We start from the raw sequence: 27,358 nt of genomic DNA on the forward strand, positions 1-27,358 counted from the left end.
CAAGGTGGGTGGATCACCTGAGGTCCAGAGTTTGAGACCAGCCTGGCCAACATAGTGAAACCCCATCTCTACTAAAAATACAAAAATTAGCCAGGTATTGTGGCATGCACCTGTAGTCTCAGCTACTTGGGAGGCTGAAGAGGGAGAATTGCTTGAACCTGGGAGGTGGAGGTTACAGTGAGCCGGGATTGTACCACTGCACTCCAGCCTGGGAGACAGAGTGAGACGCCATCTTTAAAAAAAAAAAAAAAAAGGAAACATGGAGGCACTGGCCGGGCGTAGTAGCTCACGCCTATAATCCCAGCACTTTGGGAGGCCAAAGCGGGCGGGTCACTTGAGGTCAGGAGTTCGAGACAAGCTTGGCCAACATGATGAAACCCCATCTCTACTAAAAATACAAAAAATTAGCCAGGCATGGTGGCGCATGCCTGTAGTCCCAGCTACTTGGGACGCTGAGACAGGAGAATCGCTTGGACTCGGGAGGCAGACGTTGCAGTGAGCCGAGATCACACCACTGCACTCCAGTCTAGGTGACAGAGTGAGACTGTCCCAAAAAACTAAATAAATAAAAGACAAAAATTAGCCAGGCGTGGTGCCGCATGCCTGTAATCCCAGCTACTTGGGAGGCTGAGGCATGAGAATTGCTTAAAGTCAGGAGGTGGAGGTTGCAGTGAGCTGAGATCATGCCACTGCACTCCAGCCTGGCAGCCTGGGCCACAGAGCGAGTAAGATTCTGTCTCAAAAAAAAAAAAAAAAAAAAAAAGACAGAAACATGGAGGCACTAAGGAGATGTGACAGCCAAACTCACGATCCTGGACATGACGGAGGATGTTTCTGGGGCCACTGATGCAATGGGAATATATGAAGGAAGTGCTGGGAGGTCTGATATGATCCCTCCAACCTCCCCAACTACCCTACCCACTTGTGTCTAAAGCACAGGGCACAAAACCCAGGGACTCACCCAGGAATGTCAGTCGGTCACTGAGCATCATGGCTGGCCCCAGGTTGTCAATGAGATCCAAATCAGAAAAGCAGCCTCGCTCACAGTAATCCCTGAGGAACCTGCAGGGCCCAGCCCAGACATCAGAGCAGCAGTCTAAGGCCCACCTCAACCACCCAGTCCCTGGGAAGCCAACACCAGCAGTACCCACCTGTCTGACACAAGCGTGGCAAAGGCGGCATCCTTAGCACGGATGCTCCAAGAGAGGGCAGAACCCAGGCGATTGTTGCGGACGGCCTTCATGGCTAAGATCTTACAAATGCTGCGAACTTTGCGAGGGAAAAGAAAAGGTGAACAAAACGGCTTTCACTCCACAAATCACTCCATTCCTGAGCCCTGTGGGGACCAGAGTGGCCTCACAGCCTCACTCCACCCCAAAGCCACTCTGTGGGCTCTAAACGCAGCTGGATTGGCAGACCTGGAAACTCAGGCTGATTAACAGTGTCTGGGCTCTGCTAAGAGTGTAAGTGCCCATCACGGCAGGACTGGCTCTGTGAGTGTGTGTGTGGCTTCAAGGGTAGCAAAAGATTTTTGTTTCTCCCTACGTGTCAGCTCTTCTGTTACCTCTCCAGATGCCTCAAATCCTATCTTCCTGTGGATCATGAATACCATATGCTTTCAGAAATGGTCATGAACATGCCAACCGTCTCTCTGCAGGGTAGTAACTCATGTTTACATCACTCAACAGTGAGGGGAGAAAGGAAGGGGCAGACTTGGTCATCCTCATTCCACTCTCTGTGCTTTTCTGGAGCCACCTCCAGCACTGCTTCCCCATTGAGCCAGGCTGAGATAGCAACAGCAACCCACCTGCACAGGGAAATAGCGCCAACCCCAGCCCTGACCTCGTGGAATCAAGTGTGTGAGAAAAGGGGCGGCTCACGCCTTTCCAGGTGGTGTGTAGATTTTGTCTCAGTTCCAGAGGATCCCTAGCTTTCCTGTCCCTCCCAAATAATTATCCCATCTCTTAGTTTACCTCTTGGCATCCACAGCCCCACCTCTCTCCAGTGTGGCTCGTGAGGAGGAGAATGGCTGGGGTAGGCACAAAGTGTCACCTCAGGGTCCCGACTTCCATGTCCCACAGATGGTAAGGCTGGGAGCAGGGCCAGCTCACCTTGTTCAGTCATCTGCCGCTGCTCACAGATCCGCAGCACCTTGAGGGCTTTCTGCTCAGTGTTCAGAGGTATCCGCTCAATGTGCAGCTCCAGGGAGACTCGGCCCAGCTTGGGGCAGTAATCAAAGTAATCCACCCCCAGCTGCCACAGGCTGCAAAGGTTCGAGGAAGACAGACATGAGGTGCTGCCTCGTGGCTCTGGGGACTGGCACCTGCAGCTCCCTTTCACTGACCCTTCTGTAGCCTTCAGGGAGCCAACCAGGAGAGAACAGTCCAAGCTCCAGTGGCACCCGCATGCTGAAGAGCACACAGCACAGCCTGCACCCGTGGGAGCCTTCCTACCTGGGATGAGCGAACAGTCCAGAGGCGTACTCCAGCAGGAGGAACTCTCTCATGTTGGAACCGAAACTGGAATAAAACATACCAAAAGACCAAGACTCCTGGCCTGCCCTGTTCAGGGCCCCCTTCCTCAGCCCAACCTCCCTTCCAGGCATTCAGTTCACCCCACCCTCGAGGGCTTGGTGGTAAGAAGAGGAGGATCGGTGCCTCCAGGCCACTTACTAGAGGTTGTGTGACTGGAGGAGCTTGCAGTGGTCCAGCAGGTCTGTCAGGTGGGCCACAAACCACCAGTTGCTAAGGGCGATGCTGCAGATTCAGACACCAAAGCAAGAAGGAGAGTCAGGGCAGAGGCCGTGTCCCACAAGAGCGGGGGTGAGCAGGAACCCCACATGTCCTATCCCTCAGAGAGATGGGGCCGGGTGTGATGGTAGCTCACGCCCATGATCCCAGTACTTTGGGAGGCCAAGGCAGGCAGATCACCTGAGCCCAAGAATTTAAGACTAGCCTGGGCAAAATGGCGAAACCCCATCTCTAAAAATACAAAAATTAGCCAGGTGTGGTGGAACACACCTGTAATCCCAGCTACTCGAGAAGCTGGGGTGGGAGGATTGCTTGAGCCTGGGAAGCAGAGGCTGCAGTAGGCCAAGATCACACCACTGCAATCCAACTTGGGTGAGAGAGCACAAGCATATCTCAAAAAAAAAAAAAATATTGCTCAGAAAGTAGTTGAGACGGAGTCTTGCTCTGTCACCCAGGTGGGAGTGCACTGGTGAGATCTCGACTCACTGCAACCTCTACCTCCCGGGTTCAAGCAATTCTCATGCCTCAGCCTCCCCAGTAGCTGAGGTTACAGGCATGCGCTGCCACACCCAGCTAGAAAGCAGCTTTTGAATGTTCTCACCACACGCACACCAAAAGGGTCACTATGTGAGGTGACGGATGTGCTCACTAGCTTAATTTCACAATGTACACATCTATCAAAACATGTTGTACACCTTGGCTGGGCACAGTGGCTCACTCCTGTAATCCCAACATTTTGGGAGGCCGAGGTGGATGGATCACTCGAGCTCAGGAGTTTGAGACCAGCCTGGCCAACATGGCAAAACCCCATCTCCACCAAAAATACAAAAGTTAGCTGGGCGTGGTGGCGAGTGCCTGTGGTCCCAGCTACTGAGAAGGCTGAGGCAGAAGATGGCTTGAGCCCAGGAGGCAGAGGTTGCAGTGAGCTGAGATCGCACCACTGCACTCCAGCCTGAGCAACAGGATAAGACACTGTCTTTAAAAAAAAAAAAAAAAAAAAAAAAAAGGTTGTATACCTTAAATACATACTACTTTGTTAATCACACCTCAATAAAGCTGGGGAGGCCGGGCGCGGTGGCTCAAGCCTGTAATCCCAGCACTTTGGGAGGCCGAGACGGGCGGATCAGGAGGTCAGGAGATCGAGACCATCCTGGCTAACCAGGTGAAACCCCGTCTCTACTAAAAAATACAAAAAACTAGCCGGGCGAGGTGGCGGGCATCTGTAGTCCCAGCTACTAGGGAGGCTGAGGCAGGAGAATGGCATAAACCCGGATGGCAGAGCTTGCAGTGAGCTGAGATCCGGCCACTGCACTCCAGCCTGGGCGACAGAGCGAGACTCCGTCTCAAAAAAAAAAAAAAAAAAAAAAAAAAAGCTGGGGAAAAAAATGGGGAGTGGGCTGGCCCAGGGAAAGGACACCTCAGCTTCCCAAAACAGCTGTTGCTACCCAGATTTATAGCTGATGGTTATGTCAAAACCATTAGAGAAGCCAGTGAAAAGGCTATAGGGGACCCAGGCTAAGGGAGCCAAAGCCTTAGCCTGCATGAAAGTCACCCGCCAGTGGAAGGAAGGGCTGAGACGGTGCCCAGTGTCTTCCCAAAGGATCCAGCAGCCTCCCAGGCTGGAAGGCAGCAAGCACTGAGGGCCTCTGCCCACAATACAACTCAAGTGACGGAGACCAGACCTAGTGCTGCACAAGGCCACCACGGTCTCCCTGCAGGGCCCAGCAGGCCTGAACCATACAGTTAGGTCTTAGATCACACACACACACACACACACTCACACACGCACACACACTCTCACACTCACTCTCACTCTGAAGGATTCTGAGTGAGCAGCTGAGACGCAGAGCAGGCGGGCAACCTCAACATTCAAGGCGGGAAAGGCCTAATTATCAGCTCCAAAGTAGCCCTCTGCTGAAAATGAAAGAACGCTGTGGAGTTGGGAAGACCAGCTACGATGAAGGTGACCCCCCTGGGCAACTGTAGCCCCAAATGAGCTGTTTGTCCTGTACTAAGGTCACTGTCAACTCCTTACCCAGGCCCCATCTTGCTTGTTGGGGGCCCTGGAGTAATCAAAGCTCCAGAGCCTCTGCCTGCTATTCTGGAAATGGGGTGTGAGGTTTGCAAACACTGCTGCACCCTGCATCCAAGGTTGTGTGCTGGGCCAAAAAACAAGTCAGAAGATTCTAGACTCAGCAGACATTAAACTGGAACTCTTCTTGGTTACTGAAGGAAGACTTGTCACCTTTTAGCTCGATACTTTTGGAGGACTTGAAGGGCACCAGGAAACTGCTGACATCTTGCCCAATTCCCAGTGAAGTGTACCCCAGCTCTGTTTCCTCTTGCCAGAGAGCAAGGAATTGGCCCGTCTTCAGAGGAAGCTGTAAGCCAGGAGGGAAGAAGGGACCCTGTGGAGGACCCCATGGAAGAATCCTGCCATCTTTTCAGCTGAGGGGTTAACAGTCAAGCATGCCCAGCCAGGCGCTGACAGACAAACCCCTGGCCCTTTAGCAGGGCTGAGGAACTACAGCCTCTGAGTCAGGATCCCCTGGCTGCCTTTTCTGCCCCTTAGGGTCTGGCATGACTACTGACATAGGAGTAAATCAGGGGCCCACTTAGAAACCTCCCTTCTCCATGTTCATATGAAGGTGGTGTGAACAGGAAAGGAAAAAGAGAAAGAAACCTCTTTCTAATGCCTTTAAAAAGGCATGCCAACAGCCCACTGGCTCAAGTCCAGAAAGAGACACTTCCCTGTCCCCCGGAAGTGTGCATGGGTCTGATACATCCCATGAGAAAACATGTGCCCACAAGACCCCAATTCAATCTTTCCCCAGAGCCAGGAGGGCACACTTCTAAAACTGCTACTGTCTCTCAAGACATTTCAGCCCATTTCACAATTCCTGGTACAAGCTCTGCTTTTCTGTTCCTCTTTCAAAACAGGATAGGAGGTAGCCTCGCCATCAGAGAAATGCAAACTCCAAGATTTCCCACTAACAGAGCTCAGATCCCTTCCTGCTTGTGAGGGTGGAGAGAGGCCGAGACTGGGGGACTGTAAGCCTAACCCTTCCTTGTCTGTGTCCGGCATGAGAGTGTTGTTCACCCCTCTTCATTGGTACTTCTCTTTCTCTTCTGCCACTGGAACTAGCAGGACGCTTTCCCCTTTTATACTCCCTGCATCCAAGAGACTTGTTCTGCTCAAATCTGTTTTATTCCTAAAAATTCAGATACAGCTTATAAAGGAAGCCCTGGTGAAGCGCATTCACTATTATAACGGACAGGAAATTTAGGAATACTCAACTATGGGCAGAGACACCAAAAAAGCCAAATGATGGTGTGTTTGCGTGTTTTTACGTTATTCTAATTCCTCCATGCAGGGACTTCCCACGATGTTTACAGGCCTGTGAAAATACTGACACAAAACTTGACTATCAAGCCGGGCATGGCAGCTCATGCCTGTAATCCTAGCACTGTGGGAGGCTGAGACAGGCAGATCACTTGAGCTCACGAGTTGAAGACCAGCTTGGGCAACATAGTGAAATCTCATCTCTACAAAAAAAATAATAATAATTAGCCAGGCATGGTGGCGCACACCTGTAGTCCCAGCTACCTGGAAGGCTGAGGCAAGAGGATCACTTGAACCCAGGAGGTCAAGGTTGTAGAGAGCTGAGATCACTCCACTGCACTCCAGCCCGGGTGACAAAGTGAGACCCTGTCTCAAAAAAAAAAAAACAAAAACAAACAAACAAAAAAAAAAACCAAAAAACTTGGCAGGGGGCAGTGGCTCACACCTGTAATCCCGGCACTTTGGGAGGCTGAGGTGGGCAGATCATCTGAGGTTAGGAGTTCCAGACCAGCCTGGGCAACATGGTGAAACCCTGTCTCACTGAAAAACACAAAAATTTGCTCAGCGTGGGGAGACACCTGTAATCCCAGCTACTTGGGAGGCTGAGGCAGGAGAATCGCTGGAATCCAGTAGGTGGAGGTTGCAGTGAGCCGAGATCGCGCCACTGCACTCCAGTCTGGGCAACAAGAGCAAAACTCTGTCTCAAAAAAAAAAACAAAACCCCAGAAACAAACAAACACACAAAAACTTTTTTCATTCCCCAAATCTAGAATCATTTTCTTGAAGCCCTGGCTTTCTTTTGGCCAAAATAAGAGCCGGCAGGGCTAAGGAAACTCTTCCCATGCCCAGATCTACAAAGAGCCAGTTGAGGTCAGTGAATGTGACACCTGATCAAGGCCATCTTCTGCTATTACCCACATCCTCCCTTCCCAGCAGGTCTTCAGTGCAATGCCCACCATCCAGGGTGCACAAGAAGGAAGGGGACATTCTTTCTGACTTAACATATATGGAGAGTTCTGGAAAGGTTTATCTTTGATTCATTATGTTTGGCACTCCCTTTCCTGCCTTGCTAAAGATTCAGTGCAATGACAGAACACCTTCTTTTGGATAGAGGGCTGGAAATTCTGAATAATACCCAGCCTCAAGCCCGGTGGTTCGGTAGCTCACGTCACTGGAGTGAGACTGTTGGAACATGCCATCCCATAAGGTGACTACATGTCCATTAGGTGCCAAGAAACAGGCTTGCTGGCTTTCTCTAGATTTTAAATTGTCAAAGTAATTTCCTGCAATGTTATTTTAAATAAACATCCCTAAAATAGAAACAGTTATGTATATGGTAGCCCTCAAGCCTCCAGGAAGTCCCCAAGCTCACCCAGGGAGAAGCCATTATCTACCTGTAGCAGGCCCAGCAGGGGAGCAGGTGCTATGGTTTGAAGGGATCCCCCTCTAAAACCCCAGTTTTGCCAATGTGATAGTATTAAGAGGTAGGGCCTCTGAGAGGTGATTAGGCCAGGAGGGACTCCTCACTCATGAATGTGATTGGGTGCCCTTATAAAGTGACTTGACGAAGGGAGTTTGTCCTTCTTGCCCTTCCACCACATGAGAACACAGTGTTCAAGGTGCCATCTTGGAAGCAGAGAGCAGCCCTCACCAGAAACATTGCCAGTGCCTTGATCCTGGACTTCCTAGCCTCCAGAACTGTGAGAAAATAATCTTTTTCTTTATAAACTACCTGGTCTCAGGTATTCTGCAATAGCAGCAAGAGATGGACTAAGATAGCAAGTCTGAGGAAAGAAGGGTAAGGAAGAACAGGCCACTCTAGAAACGGATGGTGGTGATATTTGCACACCTAAAAATGGTTACAGTGGGGGGTGGGAGAGATCCTACCTGCACTCTTTGATCACTTGATGGATGTCAAACTCAAAGGCTGCCAACAAGATGTTGTCCAGGGGTTCTGGGCTGCTCTCACCTCCCAGAAACAGGTCCAGGCTGGACTGTGGAAAGGTGATGAGACACTCAATCCCGAGGATGGAAGCAGAGACTCCGGGGACAGGCAGGGCTGCTGTATAAGGAACCCCAGAGAAGGGTGCCATGTTCTTTCACTAAGGGCCAAAGGAAAGGGTCTTCCTGTTCCTCGGGGACAAATTCAAAGAGAATGACCCATCACGGCGCCACCAGGACTCCTACCTCCACCCTTGCCCACCCCAAGCTCACTCACCTGGGCGTAGTAGTGCAGATCAATGGGTTTTACTGTGGGATTGGAGTACAAGAGCCGAGTCACTAGGAAATGATACCAATTACTCAGAAGTTCCTTCTGCTCTAACAAGGCGGCTTCGTCTCCCAGCATAATCTGAGGAAGAGACATTTGTGCTGAACTCTGTCCTCCTTTCAGGGGTACCTTCTCCATAATGCTCCTGCTCTCAGCTAGGGCACTGGATTTCAACTAGTCTGAAAGCTCTCACCATCATGGCAGAGTAACAGACAGCCCTATCCAAAAAGGACCAAGCTTCTGCCACTGCTGCACTGGATGCCACAGCCCCCACAGGAAGCCAACATGGATGCAATCTGAACTGCTTCCCAGACCTTCAAGAGAGACTCCAGGTGAGGGTTGGTGGCGAATGTGCTGTCCTGGAGATACCGCTCACATTCCTCGTGCCAGTGCTGCCACTTCAGCTCCAGCTCTGTCAGTGTCTGGGTGTTCCCAGGCTAAGGGAGAGACCAGCCATGAGACATCATCCCACCCAAGCCCTTTATATTTAGTGAATCACCCATCTCCTGTGACCCAGCAGAGCAAAGCTACCCCCACGTACACTGAGAATGGGCATTGTCCTCATCAGGTCTCCCATGATTCGGCATATGCCTGCAGAGGCGGGGCTGGCGTCGGCTTCCTTGGAGAGCATCTGTCGGGCCTCATCCAGCCGGCCCTGCAGCACCAAGATGGTCACCTGGGAGGAGATTGGGCCCATGAGCACTAGCAGGAGGCCTGGCCCTGCCGAGGCGAGGAGGCCAGTCCCCTCACCCCATACTTCGGCTTTTTTTTTTGAGACTGAGTCTCGCTCTGTCGCCCAGGCTGGAGTGCAGTGGCGGGATCTCGGCTCACTGCAAACTCCGCCTCCCGGATTCATGCCATTCTCCTGCCTCAGCCTCCCAAGTAGCTGGGACTACAGGCGCTCACTACCATGCCTGGCTAATTTTTGTATTTTTAGTAGAGACGGGGTTTCACCGTCTTAGCCAGGATGGTCTTGATCTCCTGACCTCATGATCCACCTGCCTTGGCCTCCCAAAGTGCTGGGATTACAGGCGTGAGCCACCGCACCCAGCCACACTTTGGCTTTTTAACTCCTCACACATAGGCTTCTTTCTGCCCCTGAGTCGGCCCTGGGAAGAATGATGGCTCTTTCCCTCCAGAAGTAATCTATCACATCCAGTCTCATGGCTTTGCCACTTCCACCATGTTTTTCAAACAGCCAGCTGTAGTCCATTATAGTCTGTGACCAGCTTTTTTTTTTTCCAGATTTTCGCTCTTTCTGCCCAGGCTGGAGTATAATGACACAATCTTGGCTCACTACAACCTCCACTTCCCGGGTTCAAGTGATTCTCCTGTCTCAGCCTCCTGAGTAGCTGGGATTACAGGTGCATGCCACCACGCCCAGCTAATTTTTGTGTTTTTAGTAGAAACAGGGTTTTACCATGTTGGCCAGGCTGGTCTCGAACTCCTAAACTCAAGTGATTCCCCGCCTCGGCTTCCCAAAGTGTTGGGATTATAGGTGTGAGCCACCGCGCCCAGACCCAGCTTTTCAAAAATAAATGAAACAGAGAAACATGTTCCTCCACCCGCTTCCCCCCACCTCTTCTCCACCATCATGGTGTGTGCTGTTGATTCTTTCTCCCACCGTCTTCTCACAAAACGTTCAGGGTCATGCAATTCCTGGCCAAGAAACAAAAGCAAAATCGTCCCATTCCCCAGTGGATTCAGATTAAAACTGGTAATACAGGGCCAGGCGTGGTGGCTCATGCCTGTAATCCCAGCACTTTGGGAGGCCAAGGCAGGCAGATCACAAGGTCAGGAGATTGAGACCATCCTGGTTAACATGATGAAACCCCATCTCTACTAAAAATACAAAAAAATTAGCAAGGCGTGGTGGTACGCACCTGCAGTCCCAGCTACTCAGGAGGCTGAGGCAGGAGAATCGCTTGAATCTGGGAGGCGGACGTTGCAGGGAGCTGGGATTGCGCCACTGCACTCCAGCCTGGGCGACAGAGTGAGACTCCATCTCAAAACAAAACAAAAAACTGCTAATCCAGTTAGCTACAACCCCAAGAGGAGGGACTGGAGAAGAACCAAGCTAGGTCTGCCAGGAATTACACATGAGATGCAGCACACCTTATCACAACAAGCTGAAACTGTCACCACTATCTGGAAAGGTGGACATACTTTGTTGAGAAAATGGTTTTTCTCTGATTATAAGCTCTACACTGGTAGGCTGGTTCAATAATAAATATGTGAGAAGTTTTGTTTGGAAAAAAATTAAAATGAAATAATAGAAAATGTCAGAATGCATTAAATAAAATGGTTCATAAAAGTTTCAGTTCAAATATAAATATGTAAAATAAATACACTCAGGCCGGGAGCGGTAGCTCACATCTGTAATCCCAGCACTTTGGGAGGCCGAGACGGGTGGATCACCTGAGATCAGGAGTTTGAGACCAGCCTGGCCAACATGGTGAAACCCTGTCTCTACTAAAAATACAAAAATTAGCTGGGCGTGGTGGTGTGTGCCTGTAGTCCCAGCTACTCGTGAGGCTGAGGAAGGAGAATCATTTGAACCCGGGAGGCAGAGGTGGCAATGAGACGAGATCACGCCACTGCACTCCAGCCCAGGCGACAGAGTGAGACTCCATCTCGAAAATAAAATAAAATAAAATAAAAAATAATAATATAAAATATAAAATGTAAAATATGTAAAATATAAAATAAATATAAAATATAAAAATATATATAAAATATAAAATAAAATAAATAAAATAAAAATACACTCAACCAAATAGTCCTCACAGTTCAGTCTTTATCTATGAATCTGCCTACTCACTAAAATTCATTTGTAACCCCCAAATCAATATTTGTGGTACTTTCAAATCAAAATTCATGGGCGTGTACAGAGTGGTAAGAATATTGAGTTGCTTGACACACACTAAACAAGGCTTTATTGTTATGCAGTTAATGCTACTTTTTTTCATTTGTGTACATTTTGTTGGGTCCCCTAGTACTGAGGTGCTTTCTAGTGTTGCTAAGTGCAAGAACTATGGGAGGTGTTGAATAAGGTTCAGTCAGGCACAAATCACAGTGCTGTTGGCCCTGAGTTCACTGTTAATGAATCAACAATATTATGTCAAGTAAGTTGTCTCTAAAGAGAAACACACATAAAACAAGTGATCAGTTATATATTGATTAGTTGAACAAAATGTGACCAGAGGCTTGCAGGAACCTAACCCTGTATTTCCCCTAGAAGCAATGGTTCAACATTCACTAATTCAGTATTCAAGGCACTGCACTCCAGCCTGGGCGACAAGAGCAAAACTCTATCTCAAAAAAAAAAAAAAAAAATCACAAATATATATACATACACATACTAATAACTCCCAACTTTTCCACTCTAGCCCAAACTTCCTTCTCTGAATTCCAGCTTTGTATATCCAAGGGCCTAGTCAACATCTCCACTTGGATCTTGAATAGGCATCTTAAAACGTAACATGTCGGACAGGCATGGTGCCTCACGCCTGTAATCCCAACACTTTGGGAAGCCAAGGAGGGTGGACTGCTTGAGCCCAGGAGTTTAAGACCAGCCTGAACAACACGGCAAAACCCCATCTCCACTAAAAATAAGAAAATTAGCTGGATGTGGTGGCACGCCTTTGTAGTCCTGGCTACCTGGGAGGCTGAGGTGGGAGGATCACCTAAGCTTAGGAGGTCAAGGCTGCAGTGAGCTGTAATCCGACCACTGCACTCCAACATGGGCAAGAGACTCTGTCTCAGGAAAAAAAAAAAAAAAGAAAGAAAACACACACACACGAGAGAAACATAACATGTCTAAAATTAAACACCAGTTTGCCTCCAACTCACCAACCTCATCCTCCCACATTCTTCTATTTCTTGCATGCCCACATCAAATCAATCCATCAGCAAACCCCATCAACTCTCTTCAAACATATCTAGCCTACACCACCACCATCTTTTGCCTGGCTTAGTACAGCAGAATCCGGACTGGCCTGCTTCCATCCTTGCTGTATAGTCTCAACATAGCAGCCAGGACAGCCTTTGGGAACCTAAGTAAGATCTCAGGCTTCCTCTGCTCAGCTCTCCAATGCCCCCTCACCCCATGTGGCTTAGAAGTAAAAGACTAGCTTTTACTGTGCATCAACCATGTCAACTACTTCAACCACATTTATGTCCTTTAACTAATTTAATGATCACAGCAGCCCCGTGGGACAAGTATTATTATCTCCACTACACAGATGAGGACCCTTAGGGCCATTAAGTAGCTCACTCAAGATCTCACAGCTATTGGCTGGGCACAGTGGCTCACACCTATAATCCCAATACTTTGGGAGGCCAAGGCAGGATTGCTTGAGGCCAGGAGTTCAAAACATAAAAAAATTGCTGGGTGTGGTGGCTCATGCCTGTACTCCCAGCACTTTGGGAGGCCGAGGCAGGTGGATCACCTGAGGTCAGGAGTTCGAGACCACCGTGACCAACATGGATAAACCCCGTCTCTACTAAAAAAAATACAAAATTAGCCGGGCATGGTGGTGCATGCCTGTAATCCCAGCTACTCGGGAGGCTTGAGGCAGGAGAATCGCTTGAGCTGAGGAAGCGGAGGTTGCTGTGAGCTGAGATCGTGCCATTGCACTCCATCCAGCCTGGGCAACAAGAGTGAAACTCCGTCTCGAAAAATAAAATAAAATAAAAAATTAAATTAAATTTAAAAATTTGGCTGGGCATGGTGGCTCAAACCTGTAATCCCAGCAATTTGGGAGACTGAGGCAGGTGGATCACTTGAGGTCAGGAGTTCAAGACCAGCCTGGCCAAAACAGCGAAACCCCATCTCTACTAAAAATACAAAAATTAGCCAGGCAAGATGGCAGGAGCCTGTAACCCCTGCCAAGATCGCGCCACTGCACTCCAGCCTGGGCAACAGAGTGAGACTCTGTTTCAAAAAATAAATAAATAAAAATAAAAAATAATTGGGTTAGTCGGTGCGGCAGCTCACACCTGTAATCTCAGCATTTTGGGAGGCCGCAGAAGGCGGATCACCAGGTCAGGAGATTGAGACCATTCTGGCTAACATGGTGGAACCCCATCTCTACTAAACAAAATACAAAAAATTAGCCGGGCGTGGTGGCAGGCGCCTATAGTTCCAGCTACTCAGGAGGCTGAGGCAGGAGAATGGAGTGAACCCAGGAGGCGGAACTTGCAGTGAGCCAAGATCGGACCACTGCACTCCAACCTGGGCAAAAGAGCGAGACTCTGGCTTAAAAAAAAAAAAAATTAGGACGGAGGGAGGCAGGCAGATCACTTGAGGTCATGAGGTCAGGAGTTCAAGACCAGCCTGGCCAACATGGTGAAACCCCATCTCTACCAAAAATACAAAAAAAAAAAAAAAAAAATCAGCTGGGCATTGTGGTGTATGCCTATAATCCCAGCTACTCAGTAGGCTGAGACAGGAGAACTGCTTGAACCAGGGAGGTGGAGGTTGCAGTGATCTGAGCTAGCGCCACTGCACTCCAGCCCAGGCAACAGGGCAAGACTCCATCTCAAAAAAACAAACAAATAAATAAATAATAAAAAACTTTAGCTGGTGCTGGTAGCACATATCTGTGGTCCCAGCTACTTGGGAGGCTAAAGTAGGAGGACCACTGGAGCCCTGGAGGCCAAGGCTGCAGTGAGTGGTGATTGGGCACTGCAGCTGGGGAACACAGCAAAACTGTATTTAAAAAAAAAAAAAAAGGTCAGGCATGGTGGCTCACGCTGGTAATCCCAGCACTTTGGGACGCCAAGGTGGGCAAATCATGAGGTCAGGAATTCAAGACAAGCCTGGTCAACATGGTAAAACCCCACCTCTACTAAAAATACAAAAATTAGCTGGGTGTTGTGACACGCGTCTGTAGTCCCAGCTGCTCGGAAGGCTGAGGCAGGAGAATCACTTGAACCCCAGAGGCAGAGGTTGCAGTGAGCCGAGACTGTGCCACTGCACCCCAGCCTAGATGACAGAGCGAGACTCTGTCTCAAAAAAAAAAAAAAAAAAAAAAAAAAACCCACAAAAAAACCCCCACCACCTCACAGCTAGTAAAAGGCAGAGCTAGAAAGCTAACCCAGGCAGTGTGGCACCACAGACCATGTTCTTAGTCACCCTGCTATGTAGGCTGCAAAAAGCTAGTCTCAGTGACAACTCAGGGGGCCCTCAGACTGGTATCTCTCTGTCTTTCTCTCCCCAACTCATCCCTCCCACCTATCCCTACACAGCACAGCCCCTCCTGCCCCACCCTGGCTCTAGAACACAGCATCTGCAGGCCCTGCGATATGGAATGCCTTCTTCAGCCTAGCTCTCCTCACCTCCTTCAGGTCTCACCTCCAATCTCTCATGAGGGAGGCCTTCTTTGATGCCACTCCAGCACTTGCAGCCTCCCCTCTTTTTGGCACCTTGCCAGAGCACTTCGCTATGTGCCAGGATATATGGTACTGGCCTATGTGTTGCTGTTCTGTCTCCACACACAGGATATAAACTCTATAAAGGCAGGAATCTTTGCCTGTTTTAGTCATGGTTGTCTCCTTGGTGCCTTGCAAATAGAAGGGGCTCAATAAATACTCAGTGAATGACCAGGCATGGTGGCTCACACTTGCAATCCCAATACTTTGGGAGGCCAAGGTGGGAGGACTGCTTGAGCCCAGGAGTTCAAGACCAGCCTGGGTAATACAGTGAGGCCTCATCTCTACAAAAAATAAATCTAGCCAGGCATGGTGGTATGCGCCTGTAGTCCCAGCCACTCAGGAGGCTGAGGTGGGAGGATCGCTTGAGCCCAGGAAATCAAAGCTGCAGTGTACCATGATCCCGCCACTGCACTCCAGCCCAGGCCACAAAGCGAGATCCTGTCTCTAAACAACAACAACAACAAACCTTAGCAAATCAATCAGAGACTCAAACATTTGGCCCACTACTTCCTCAACAAAGGCACTTCCCTTACCTGCACAGATCTCCCAGCACCATAAGGCCTAGAAATAGCCCCAACGGTAACAACTCCTTATTTGAATTCCAGGTTTTCTTTTTTTTTTTTAAATTGAGACAGAGTCTCGCTCTGTCACCCAGGTTGAAGTACAGCGGCACCATCTCAGTTCACTGGAGCCTCTGCCTCCCAGGTTCAAGCAATTATCCTGCCTCAGCCTCCTGAGTAGCTGGGATTACAGGCACCTGCCACTACACCCAGATAATTTTTGTATTTTTAGTAGAGATGGGGTTTCACCATGTTGGCCAGGCTGGTCTTGAACTCCTGACCTCAGGTGATCCCACCACCTCAGCCTCCCAAAATGCTGGGATTAAAGGCGTGAGCCACCGTGCCGGGCCGAACTACAGGTTTTCTTTTCTTTTCTTTTTTGTCCTCACAATCTGTTCCCAATTTCAGGTTTTATACGTTTAGTCAACTTTCCATTAGCCCAGTCAACTAGCAATCTTCTCCCTGCCACCTCCCAATTAGGTCAGTCAGCAGAGGTGAATGGAAATACCTAACACATAGATAATACATCCATATACACACATACGACATGCTGACTTCCAAACTGATAATCCAAAGTAATGTGCAAGCTCATTTACATCCAACCCCGTAGGCACCCCGGCCCCTATCAATTGGTTTTATATCATTAGCCAGGCATGGTGGTTCGCACCTGTGGTCCCAGCTACTTGAGAGGCTGAGGTGGTAGGACCGCACAGGAGGTAGAGGCTGCAGTGAGCAAGATCACGCCACCGCACAACAGCCTGGGGAACAGAGTCAGATTCTCTTTTTTCTTTCATATTTTTATTAATTTATTTTGAGATGGGGGTCTCACTTTGTTGCCCAGGCTAATCTCAAACTCCTGGGCTCAAGCGATTCCTGAGTTGGCCACCCAAAGTGCTGGCTGGAATTACAGGCATGAGCCACTGCACCCAGCCAAGACCCTTTCTCAAAAAAAAAAAAAAAAAAAAAAAAAAGGCCAGGCACGGTGGCTCATGCCTGTAATCCAGCACTTTGGGAGACCAAGGCAGGCGGATCATGAGGTCAGGAGATCGAGACCATCCTGGCTAACACGGTGAAACCCCGTCTCTACTAAAAAAAAATACAAAAAATTAGCCAGGCATGGTGGCGAGCACCTGTAGTCCCAGCTGCTCTGGGAGGCTGAGGCAGGAGAATGGCGTGAACCCAGGAGGCAGAGCTTGCAGTGAGCCGAGATGGCGCCACTGCACTCCAGCCTAGGCAACAGAGTGAGACTCCGTCTCAAAAAAAAAAAAAAAAAGGTTTTGTATTACTTTTTATGTCTTCTCTTTCTTAGACCCACAAAGAAATCAAATTTCCTTTTACTCTGGAAAGTCTTCAAAGCATTATTTTTCTTACATGTTACCTCGGTTTTAGACTCTCCCATAGTCTAAATCCAAATCCAGGGAAGAAAAGATCCAAGAGCATCTCCATAGTAACAGACTCCGAAAGCCAGCCTACTGCTGGAGGCTCAGTGGGTGTCCTCAGACCCACCCAGCGGCACCAGGGACAATAGGACTCATGGTGAGAGGTGGGGGCCTGGCCTGTCTTACCAAGTTCCAGAAGCTGTCATGATTGCTTGGATTCTCACTGCCCAGAACATCCGCCGACAAACTGTCCACCTCGCACACATGGAGCCGGACCCAGTCAAGGAGGTGGAGGAGGAGATGGCCAGCTGGGAGGAGAGACTCTCATCACACACAAAAGCCTCAGCTTCACCTGCAGCAAGTTCCACTTTATCCAAAGAACAGAGAATGTTAAGGCAGACGAGCTGACTACACAGGTTTATCCCTTTTTTTTTTTTTTTTTTTTTTTTTTTTTGAGACGGAGTCTTGCTCTGTCACCCAGGCTGGAGTGCAGTGGCCGGATGTCTGCTCACCGCAAGCTCCTCCTCCCGGGTTCCCGCCATTCTCCTGCCTCAGCCTCCTGAGTAGCTGGGACTACAGGCGCCCGCCACCTCGCCCGGCTAGTTTTTTGTACTTTTTAGTAGAGACGGGGTTTCACCGTGTTAGCCAGGATGGTCTCGATCTCCTGACCTCGTGATCCGCCCGTCTCGGCCTCCCAAAGTGCTGGGATTACAGGCTTGAGCCACCGCGCCCGGCCGGTTTATCCCTTTTAAGCAGTCACACACGTGGTCCTGAATGAAGGACTGTGCTAAGAAAAAGCAAGTGCACTTTCACCAAATATTACCTCTGTGCCAGGCAGCTCCATCTTTAACTGACCCCAGAAAGGGGTGAAAATGGAATGCAGACCTCACCACCAGATTCTTCACAAATACTCAATAGCTACACAAGTAATGGCCGTTTAGGAACCAGTACTGACTAGCAAGCAGCCAGGTATGCAATGATGATAAAAAACATATGGCCACCTGTAATCCCAGCACTTTGGGAGGCCGAGACGGGCGGATCACGAGGTCAGGAGATCGAGACCATCCTGGCTAACACGGTGAAACCCCGTCTCTACTAAAAAATACAAAAAACTAGCCGGGTGAGTTGGCGGGCGCCTGTAGTCCCAGCTACTCAGGAGGCTGAGGCAGGAGAATGGCGTAAACCCGGGAGGCGGAGCTTGCAGTGAGCTGAGATCCGGCCAAGGCACTCCAGCCCGGGCGACAGAGCGAGACTCCGTCTCAAAAAAAACAAAACAAAACAAAAAAAACATATGGCCAAGGGGCTGGTGGTGCACACCTGGAATCCCAGCACTTTGGGAGGCTAAGGCAGGTGGATCACCTGAGCTCAGGAGTTCGAGACCAGCCTGGCCAACATGGTGAAACCCTGTCTCTACTAAAAATACAAAAATTAGCCAGGCGTGGTGGCGCATGCCTGTAATTCCAGCTGCTCATGTGGCTAAGGCGGAATTGCTTGAACCCAGGAGGGAGAGGTTGCAGTAAGCCAAGATCGCACCACTGCACTCCAGCCTAGGTGACGGAGTGAGACTCTGTCTCAAAAAACAAAACAAAAAAATAATATGGCCGGGCATCGTAGCTCATGTCTGTAATCCTAGCACTTTGGGAGGCTGTGGCAGGCAGATCGCTTGAGCCCAGGAGTTTGAGACTAGGTTGGGCAACATAGGGAGACCCCATCTCTACAAAAAAAAAAAAAAGAAAGAAAATTAGCTGAGCCAGGAATGGTGGCTCATGCCTATAATCCCAGCATTTTGCGAGGCCAAGATGGGCAGACTGCTTGAGCCCAAGAGTTCAAGAACAGCCCGGGCAACACGGCGAAACTTCCCCTCCACAAAAAATACAAAATTAGCTGGGCGTGGTGGTGCGTGCCTGTGGTCCCAGCTACTTAAAAGGCTGGGCAGGAGGATTGCTTGAGCCCAGGAAGTCAAGGCTGCTGAGCTGTGATCACGCCACTGTACTCCAGCCTGGGTGACAGAGCAAGACCCTGTCTCCCCTCCCCCAGCGCATACACACAAAAAATTAGCCTGCATGGTGGCACGTGCCTGTAGTCCCAGCTACTCAGAAGGCTGAGGCAGGAAAATCGCTTGAGCCTGGGAGGTCCAGACTGCAATAGCCGTGATTGGACCACCACACTCCAGCCTAAGTGACACAGTAAGACCTTGTCTCAATCAATCAATAAAAATAAAATGAAATAAAATGGCAGAGTATAGCCAGCACTCTGTATCCATGATGTAGAACCTGCAGATACAAACGGCCAACTGTAACCTCCTCAAAAATCCACTGGAGAAGGGAGGCCTCTGAACAACCAACTCTAATTTCAAGTTCCTCACTTTTTTAGCGAGAGTATGAATAAAATGCTAGGGCTGGCCGGGCGCGGTGGCTCAAGCCTGTAATCCCAGCACTTTGGGAGGCCGAGACGGGCGGATCACGAGGTCAGAAGATCGAGACCATCCTGGCTAACACGGTGAAACCCCGTCTCTACTAAAACTACAAAAAAACTAGCCGGGCGAGGTGGCGGGCGCCTGTAGTCCCAGCTACTCGGGAGGCTGAGGCAGGAGAATGGCATGAACTCGGGAGGCGGAGCTTGCAGTGAGCTGAGATCCGGCCACTGCACTCCAGCCTGGGCGACAGAGCCAGACTCCGTCTCAAAAAAAAAAAAAAAAAAAAAAAAAAAATGCTAGGGCTACACAGAGGTTACTACTCATTTATGGGAAATAGCAAACATAAATCCTTAAAAGAAATGCAAAAAAGCTGCAGCAGATCCACAGAGAGCTCATACAGGCCATGACACTATACTGATCACAGTTTAACTCAAGATCAACAGAAGGCCAGGCACGGTGGCTCAAGCCTGGAATCTCTGCACTTTGGGAGACTGAGGTGGGCAGATCACCTGAGGTCGGGAGTTCGAGACCAGCCTGACCAACATGGAGAAACCTCATCTTTACTAAAAATACAACATTAGCCGGGCATGGCGGCACATGTCTGTAATCCTAGCTACTCAGGAGGCTGAGGCAGGAGAATCACTTGAACCTGGGAGTTGGAGGTTGTGGTGAGCCGAGATCATGCCATTGCACTCCAGCCTGGGCAACAACAACAAAACTCCCATCTCAAAAAAAAAAAAAAAAAAAAAAAAAAGATCAACAAAAAAATTCCCATTGGCAGAGTTAACACACAGAATTGCCCTGTCCCAATCATTAGTGACAGAATTCCCAACGTGACTTTGCCTCTCACCACCTAATCCCACCCCACGTTCATAAAACTTTCTTGAGCTTAGCCAGTTCATGATGTTAACACTGACCCCGCCTTTCACACACTAGTTTAATATTTCTCAGTACCTGTGACGGTTTAGCTTTCTAGGAGGCACTCTGCATGATTCTTTTTGTAGCACCTGACAAAATGGTCAGGTTTCTTTGGGTGTTTTCTAACGATTTCCCGTGGTTATAATGATGGAAAGAACATTCTCAGGAATAAAACACTCATCACCATGCACAGGAAAGATAAGGAAAGAGCAGAAGATGGCAGGGGACACCTATGATGTTATAAGGTGAGATTATTCCATGCTTACCCGGGGCCACTTCAATAAAAAGAATCTCACACAGGTTCCAGATGAGCTCCATTGCTGACAAAATGGAGACCTAAGGGAGAAATGGAGACAGGTTTCACCTGAAATCATTCCTGAACTTTGCTCTGAGAGCCAAGGGATAAAGCAGGCCTTGACTCACATGACAGTCATTCCTTAACCCAACAGCTACTGCAATCCTACAGGAGGATTTCCCAGAGGGGAGTCAGCACGAGGATGTTAGGTGGCGGGATGGAGGCTAACATTATTTTGTTTTAGTGGTTGTGATTTTATTTTACCATGCATTACAAAAATAACTTGGCCAGGTGCAGTGGCCCATGCCTGTAATCCCAGCACTTTGGGAGGTCAAGGCAGGTGGAATGTTTGAGTCTAGGAGTTCGAGACCAGCTTGAGCAACATTGCGAGATTCTGTCTCAACAAAAAATACAAAAATTGGCCAAGTGTGGTGATACATCCCTGTAGTCTCAGCTACTCAGGAGGCTGAGGTGGGAGGATCACTTGAGCCCAGGAAGTTGAGTCTGCAGTGAGCCATAATCGTGCCGCTGCGTTCCTGCCTGGGCAAGAGTGAGACCCTGTCTCAAAATTTAAAAAAAGAAAAAAATATGGCCAGGCGCGGTGGCTCACACCTGTAATCCCAGCACTTTGGGAGGCCGAGACGGGTGGATCACAAGGTCAGGAGATCGAGATCATCCTAACACAGTGAAACCCCGTCTCTACTAAAAATACAAAAAATTAGCCGGAGTGGTTGTGGGCACCTATAGTTCCAGCTACTCGGGAGGCTGAGGCAGGAAAATGGCGTGAACCCAGGAGGCGGAGCTTGCAGTGAGCTGAGATCGTGCCACTGCACTCCAGCCTGGGCGACAGAGGGAGACTCCATCTCAAAAAAAAAAAAAAAAAAAAGAAAAGAAAAGAAAAAAATATAACTTGCATGTCACCAATTATTACTTTTTTATTTTATTTTTTTTGAGATGGAGTTTGACTCTTGTTGCCCAAGCTACAGTGCAGTGGCGTAATCTCGGCTCACTGCAACTTCCGCATCCTGGGTTCAAGTGATTCTCCTGCCTCAGCCTCCCCAGTAGCTGGGATTACAGGCATGTGCCACCACGCCCAACTAATTTTTTGTATTTTTAGTCAAGACAGGGTTTCACCACATTGGCCAGGCTGGTCTTGAACTCCTGACCTCAGGTGATCTCCCCAACTTGGCCTCCCAAAGTGCTGGGATCACAGGCTTGAGCCACCACACCTGGCTTTTTTTTTTTTTTTTTTGGAGACAGAGTCTTACTCTGTCAGCCAAGCTGGAGTGCACTGGTATGATTTCGGCTCACTGCAACCTCTGCCTCCAGGGTTCAAGCAATTCTCCTGCCTCAGCCTCCCGAGTAGCTGGGATTACAGGTGCACACCACCATGCCTGGCTAAATATTGTATTTTTAGTTGACGGGGTTTCCATGTTGGCCAGTATGGTCTCGAACTCCTGACCCCAAGAGATCCGCCCACCTCAGCCTCCCAAAGTGCTGGGATTACAGGCGTGAGCCACTGCGCCCAGCCTACCTCGATGAATTGATGCTTTAGGAAGGGACTTCATTTGAGTAAAAGGAAGAGACAATATTTACAAAAATATTCAGTAGATGACACGAAGCACGTAGACAGAGCAAGAATTGTGAAGTTGGTATTCCAAGGACTGAAGTTTAAGAAATAGTCTATTAATGGGAAAGCCCAATATAAGACCCCAAAATAAATCAGACCTGGACCTTGCCCTTAGGAATATGCAGGCTTCCTTTCCTCACCATCCTTCAGTCCACAGACACCACGATGACTTGTTCATAAGGGTACTTCAGAGACAGTGAATTACCGCCTAGTCACTTACTGACTTTGAAAAGTATTTAATATGAAGCATCTACTAAGAAAAAAGTCATCTTCCAGCTCCAAGTAAAGTAGAGCCACTTGCAACTCAGTAAAAATGTTGAGTTTGGTTAGGTGTGGCAGCTCACACCTATAATCCCAGCACTTTGGGAGGCCACGGCAGGAGGATCATTTGAGCCCAGGGGTTCGAGACCAGCTTTGACAACATAGAGAGACCCTGTCTTTCAAAGAAAAAAAAAATGTTAAGTTCGAGAAGTGAGTAGTGTTTATGAGACTGAACAGTGATCTCACAAGATTAGTTCTCCATTTCAGGTGACAACCCCTCAACACAATTTGGTCAGGACGTACATATTCCATAAGAACTGAACATTCAGGGCCAGCACGGTGGCTCATGCCTGTAATGCCACCACCTTGGGAGGTCAAGGCGGGTGGATCACTTGAGTTCAAGAGTTTGAGACCAGCCTGGCCAACACAGTGAAACCTCATCTCTATTAAAAATACAAAAAGTAGCTGGGCTTGGTGGTACGCACCGGTAGGACCCAGCTATTCTGGAGGCTGAGGCAGGAGAACTGCTTGAACCTAGGGCACTTGAGCCTGAGTGACAGAGCGAGATTCCGTCTCAAAAAAAAAAAAAGGAACCAAACATTCACTCAAGTATTTAACAAGCATTTCCTTGTGAGCTAGACCTTGAAAGGGGTAAGACAATCACTGTCACCCAAAGGAGCTGCCTATCTACCTGAAGAGACTTCTGCCGTAACAGGAACTGCACAGCCACCCCAGGTGGGTGCCCAGGACACAGGACACAGTGGTGCTAAAACAACAAAGGTGACTCCCCTTACCTGGCTGCTAAACTGGCGGCCACTGGCTGGATCTTTAGCAGCAACTAACGAAACACAAAACATTTTAAATGAGCAATGGAACTCTTAGGCTTATTGTCATAGCTGAATATTCCAGGGTGTATGGCCTGAGCCTTTGTTTCCTTTAATGACAAAAATTAAAAGAAATTATAATCTCTTCTAATTATGGATTTTTTTGTTATTAATGCTTCATATCCCTTCAATTCTCAAACCAAAGGCCCTCAAGTTACCAAATGGCACTTTCAACTGCAACAAAGTTACCATAAAGGTCTCTGACCTTTGTCAGAGTGGCTTCATGTGTGGCTCACACCTGTAAGCCCAACACTTGGGAGGCTGATGTGAAAGGACTGCTTGAGCCCAGGAGTTCAAGACCAGCCTTGGCAAAATTAGGGAGACCCTGTCTCTACAAAAATTTAAAAATTATCAGAACAAATGTCTCTGAGGAAGAGGGGACAAAAATTTTTTTTAATAGCCAGGCATGGTGGTACACACCTGCAATCCCAACTACTTGGAAGGCTGAGGTAGGAAGATCACTTGAGCCCAGGAGGTGAGGTCACGGCTGCAATGAGCCACAATGTCTCTGCACTCCAGCCTGGGCAACCTTGTCTCAGAAAAAAAAAAAAAGGCCAGGCACAGTGGCTGACTCCTGTAATCCCAGCACTCTGGGAGTCCAAGGCAGGCAGATCACTTGAGACCAGGAGTTCAAGACCAGCCTGACCAACATAGTGAAATCTCACCTCTACTAAAAATACAGAAATTAGCTGGGCTTGGTGGTATGCAACCGTAGTCCCAGCCACTCAGGAGGCTGGCTGAGGCTGGAGAATCGCTTGAACCTGGGAGGTGGAGGTTGCAGTGACCTGAGTTCACGCCACAGCACTTCAACCTGGGCGACAGAGTGACACCCGGTCTCAAAAAAAAAAAAAAAAAAAAAAAAAATACTCTAAATGATTACCAAAAAAGTAAGGATTGTGAAAGATGGAAAAGTAAGTTTTGGACTGGAATATCAATCAAATTTTACCTCACAGTATTTATGCATAGATATATACTCAAAATACCAACACACACACACACACACACACACACACACACACACACACAGTCCTTACTTGCAACCTGGTGCATTTCCTCCATACATGCTCTTATGACTGATCGGTAGTTTTTACTCACTCGAACCAATCTATAAAAAACGAAATAACACACAAGATGAGCCTGGAACATCTTGTAGTGCCACAAAAGAAGAAAACACTCAAATAAATGTAGAAATTTGTTGAAAGAAAGAGGGGAGCCATTGTGAAGGAGCTCATAACCTTCTGAAGCTGGAACAACTTGGGCAACAAAATAAAACGCCACAAAACAACCCATGGGCTAAAGTTAATATCCATAAACCCATACTGACATTAATTGTTGCAGATGAAATCTACTAGTCAGACATTGTCTCAAAAAAATAGATACATAAAGTTATTTAATGGCCGAGCCCAGTGGCTCAGGTCTGTAATCCCAGCACTTTGGGAGGTGAAAGCGGGCAGATCACCTGAGGTCAGGTGTTTGAGACCAGCCTGGCCAACCTGGTGAAACCTAGTCTCTACTAAAAATACAAAAATCCCAGCTACTCGGGAGGCTGAGGTAGGAGAATCTCTTGAACTCGGGAGGCGGAGATTGCAGTGAGCCAAGATCATGTCATTGCACTCCAGCCTGGGCGACAGAGCGAGACTCCATCTCAAAAAAAAATAAATAAATAAAAAATAAGACAGGGTCCCCTGCCATCAAGGAATTACAGGACTTTTGACATGTTTTTTCCTAGAAGTGACAATAGATTTCTCAAACTCACCAATATTACCTACCAGAGTCCCTTAAAACCAATAATCAGGCCAGGTGCAGTGGCTCACGCCTATAATCCCAGCACTTTGGGAGGCCGAAGTGGGCAGATCACTTGAGGTCAGGAGTTCGAGATCGGCCTGGCCAACATGATGAAACCCTCTCTACTAAAAATGCAAAAATTAGCCAGGCGTGGTGGCATGCACCTGTAATCCCAGCTATTCGGGAGGCTGAGGCAGGAGAATGGCTTAAACCCAGGAGGCAGAGGCTGCAGTGGGCCGAGATTGCCACTGCACTCCAGCCCAGGTAACAGAGTCAAAAAAAACAGGGCACGGCCAGGCGCAGTGGCTCACGCCTATAATCCCAACACTTTGGGAGGCCGAGATGGGCGGATCACGAGGTCAGGAGATCGAGACCATCCTGGCTAACATGGTAAAACCCCGTCTCTACTAAAAATACAAAAAAATTAGCCAGGAGTAGTGACGGGCACCTGTAGTCCCAGCTGCTCAGGAGGCTGAGGCAGGAGAATGGCATGAACCCGGGAGGCAGAGCTTGCAGTGAGCCGAGATCGCGCCACCGCACTCCAGCCTGGGTGACTGAGCAAGACTCCATCTCAACAACAAAAAAAAAGAAAAAACAAAAAACAGGGCCGGGCATGGTGGCTCACGCCTGTAATCCCATCACTTTGGGAGGCCAAGACGGGTGGATCACGAGGTCAGGATATGGAGACCATCATGGCTAACACGGTGAAACCCCATCTCTACTGAAAATACAAAAAATTAGCCAGGCGTGGTGGCGGGGACCTATAGCCCCAGCTACTCAGGAGGCTGAGGCAGGTGAATGACGTGAACCCAGGAGGCGGAGCTTGCAGCGAGCAGAGATCGCGCCACTGCACTCTAACCTGGGTGACAACGTGAAACTCTGTCTTGAAAAAAACAGAAAAACCACCAATAATCACTCTCACACACACTCACACAGAAGTTGACCTGGGTCTTGTCCAGAATGATTCATTTGTGAAAAGCTTATCAAAGAAGTAATATACCAACACTGCCCATGCCCTAGCCATGTGAAGGGATGCTGACAAAAGTCTAACACAGGAGTTCTTAAACTCCAGTGTGCTGGAGATTTTAAGATCCAACCAGAGATTTTGATTTTGATGATCTGCAGTGGGTCCCAAAAGTCTACAATTTACAAGTACTACTCTGATAATGATGAAGTTACGAACTACAATTCAAGAAAATCCTAATCTATAAATACTACAAGAGTTTTCTGGTCTGTTGTCAGATAATGTCTCAACCATAATTTTTAGAGACAAAACTGTTACATTAATTTTCAAATCTCCCAACAACGTGACCTCATTCAATGACTCTCACATGCTTGTGTGGCCTAAATTTTCTTCTTTAGAGGGTAAGTAAAATAGGACTATAAATAAAGCTTGTCAAGCCAGCCAATCAACAGCATTTGCATATTCCTGCTAAGTCTTCCCATCACTGCTAATGTACATTGTCCAGTACTAATGCCTCAACTAGAACCAGGAGTCTCTTATTTCTTTACACAACCCTTAAAACACACAAAAAGACAACAATGTACTTCATTTGGCTTTCCACAGTGTAGAGTGGGCTTCAACACCAAACAGCAACCAACTCACTGAGATTTTCTGGATTTTCCAGTCAACTCTTCATCAATTCTCTGGAGGCCCAAAAAGATTCCATGGGATTCATTAAAGAGTTTTCTCAAGATTTGAGAGTAAACATCTACATCCTTACGGATAATATAGATAAAGGGGCAACTTGGCACCATCTCTGATTTTTCTGAAACAAAACAGAAAAAAAAAAAAAAACATTTAACATCTATTATGATCATCCCCAAAAGTCAATCTACTCTAAAAAAAATGTTTTGTGGCCAGGCACGGTGGCACATGCCTATAATCCCAGCACTCTGGAAGGCCAAGGCAGGCGGATCACGAGGTCAGGAGCTCGAGACCAGGCTGGCCAACATAGCAAAACCCTGTCTCTACTAAAAATACAAAAATTAGCTGGGTGTGGTGGCGCATGCCTTCATTCCCAGCTACTCAGGAGGCTGAGGCAGGAGAATTGCTTTAACCGGGGAGGCAGAGGTGGCAGTGAGCCAAGATCGCACCACTGCATTCCAGCCTGGACAGAGCGAGACTTCATCTCAAAAAAAAAGAAAAGAAAGAAAAGAAAGAAAAGAAAGAAAAGAAAGAAAGAAAGAAAGAAAGAAAGAAAGAAAGAAAGAAAGAAAGAAAGAAAGAGAGAGAGAGAGAAAAGAAAGAAAGAAAGAAAGAAAGAAAGAAAGAAGAAAGAGAGAAAGAGAGAAAGAGAGAAAGAGAGAAAGAGAGAGAGAGAGAGAGAAAGAAAGAAAGAAAGAAAGAAAGAAAGGAAAGAAAGAAAGAAAGAAAGAAAGAAAGAAAGAAAGAAAGAAAGAAAGAAAGAAAGAAAGAAGGAAGGAAGG

General features: G+C 48.2%; 1 protein-coding gene across 2 annotated transcripts in view; it reads right to left on the bottom strand.

The window, feature by feature from the left end:
• The window catches only part of NUP85 (nucleoporin 85), a 32,419-nt gene that overhangs the window by 1,437 nt on the left and 3,624 nt on the right, over positions 1 to 27,358 (bottom strand). For both annotated transcript variants that reach the window (XM_008011782.3, XM_037993805.2), the window contains exons 3-16: positions 26,535 to 26,697; positions 24,178 to 24,248; positions 23,054 to 23,097; positions 20,340 to 20,409; positions 16,926 to 17,047; positions 8,904 to 9,038; positions 8,677 to 8,799; positions 8,312 to 8,443; positions 7,981 to 8,087; positions 2,673 to 2,756; positions 2,454 to 2,519; positions 2,112 to 2,263; positions 1,152 to 1,269; positions 962 to 1,062 (exon numbers count right to left, since the gene is read on the bottom strand). In XM_008011782.3, the coding sequence (XP_008009973.1) occupies positions 962 to 1,062; positions 1,152 to 1,269; positions 2,112 to 2,263; positions 2,454 to 2,519; positions 2,673 to 2,756; positions 7,981 to 8,087; positions 8,312 to 8,443; positions 8,677 to 8,799; positions 8,904 to 9,038; positions 16,926 to 17,047; positions 20,340 to 20,409; positions 23,054 to 23,097; positions 24,178 to 24,248; positions 26,535 to 26,697 (1,488 nt within the window). The remainder of the gene's footprint in view (positions 1 to 961; positions 1,063 to 1,151; positions 1,270 to 2,111; positions 2,264 to 2,453; positions 2,520 to 2,672; positions 2,757 to 7,980; positions 8,088 to 8,311; positions 8,444 to 8,676; positions 8,800 to 8,903; positions 9,039 to 16,925; positions 17,048 to 20,339; positions 20,410 to 23,053; positions 23,098 to 24,177; positions 24,249 to 26,534; positions 26,698 to 27,358) is intronic.

This window comes from Chlorocebus sabaeus, chromosome 16, assembly GCF_047675955.1.
Source record: "Chlorocebus sabaeus isolate Y175 chromosome 16, mChlSab1.0.hap1, whole genome shotgun sequence".
NCBI lineage: Eukaryota > Metazoa > Chordata > Mammalia > Primates > Cercopithecidae > Chlorocebus > Chlorocebus sabaeus.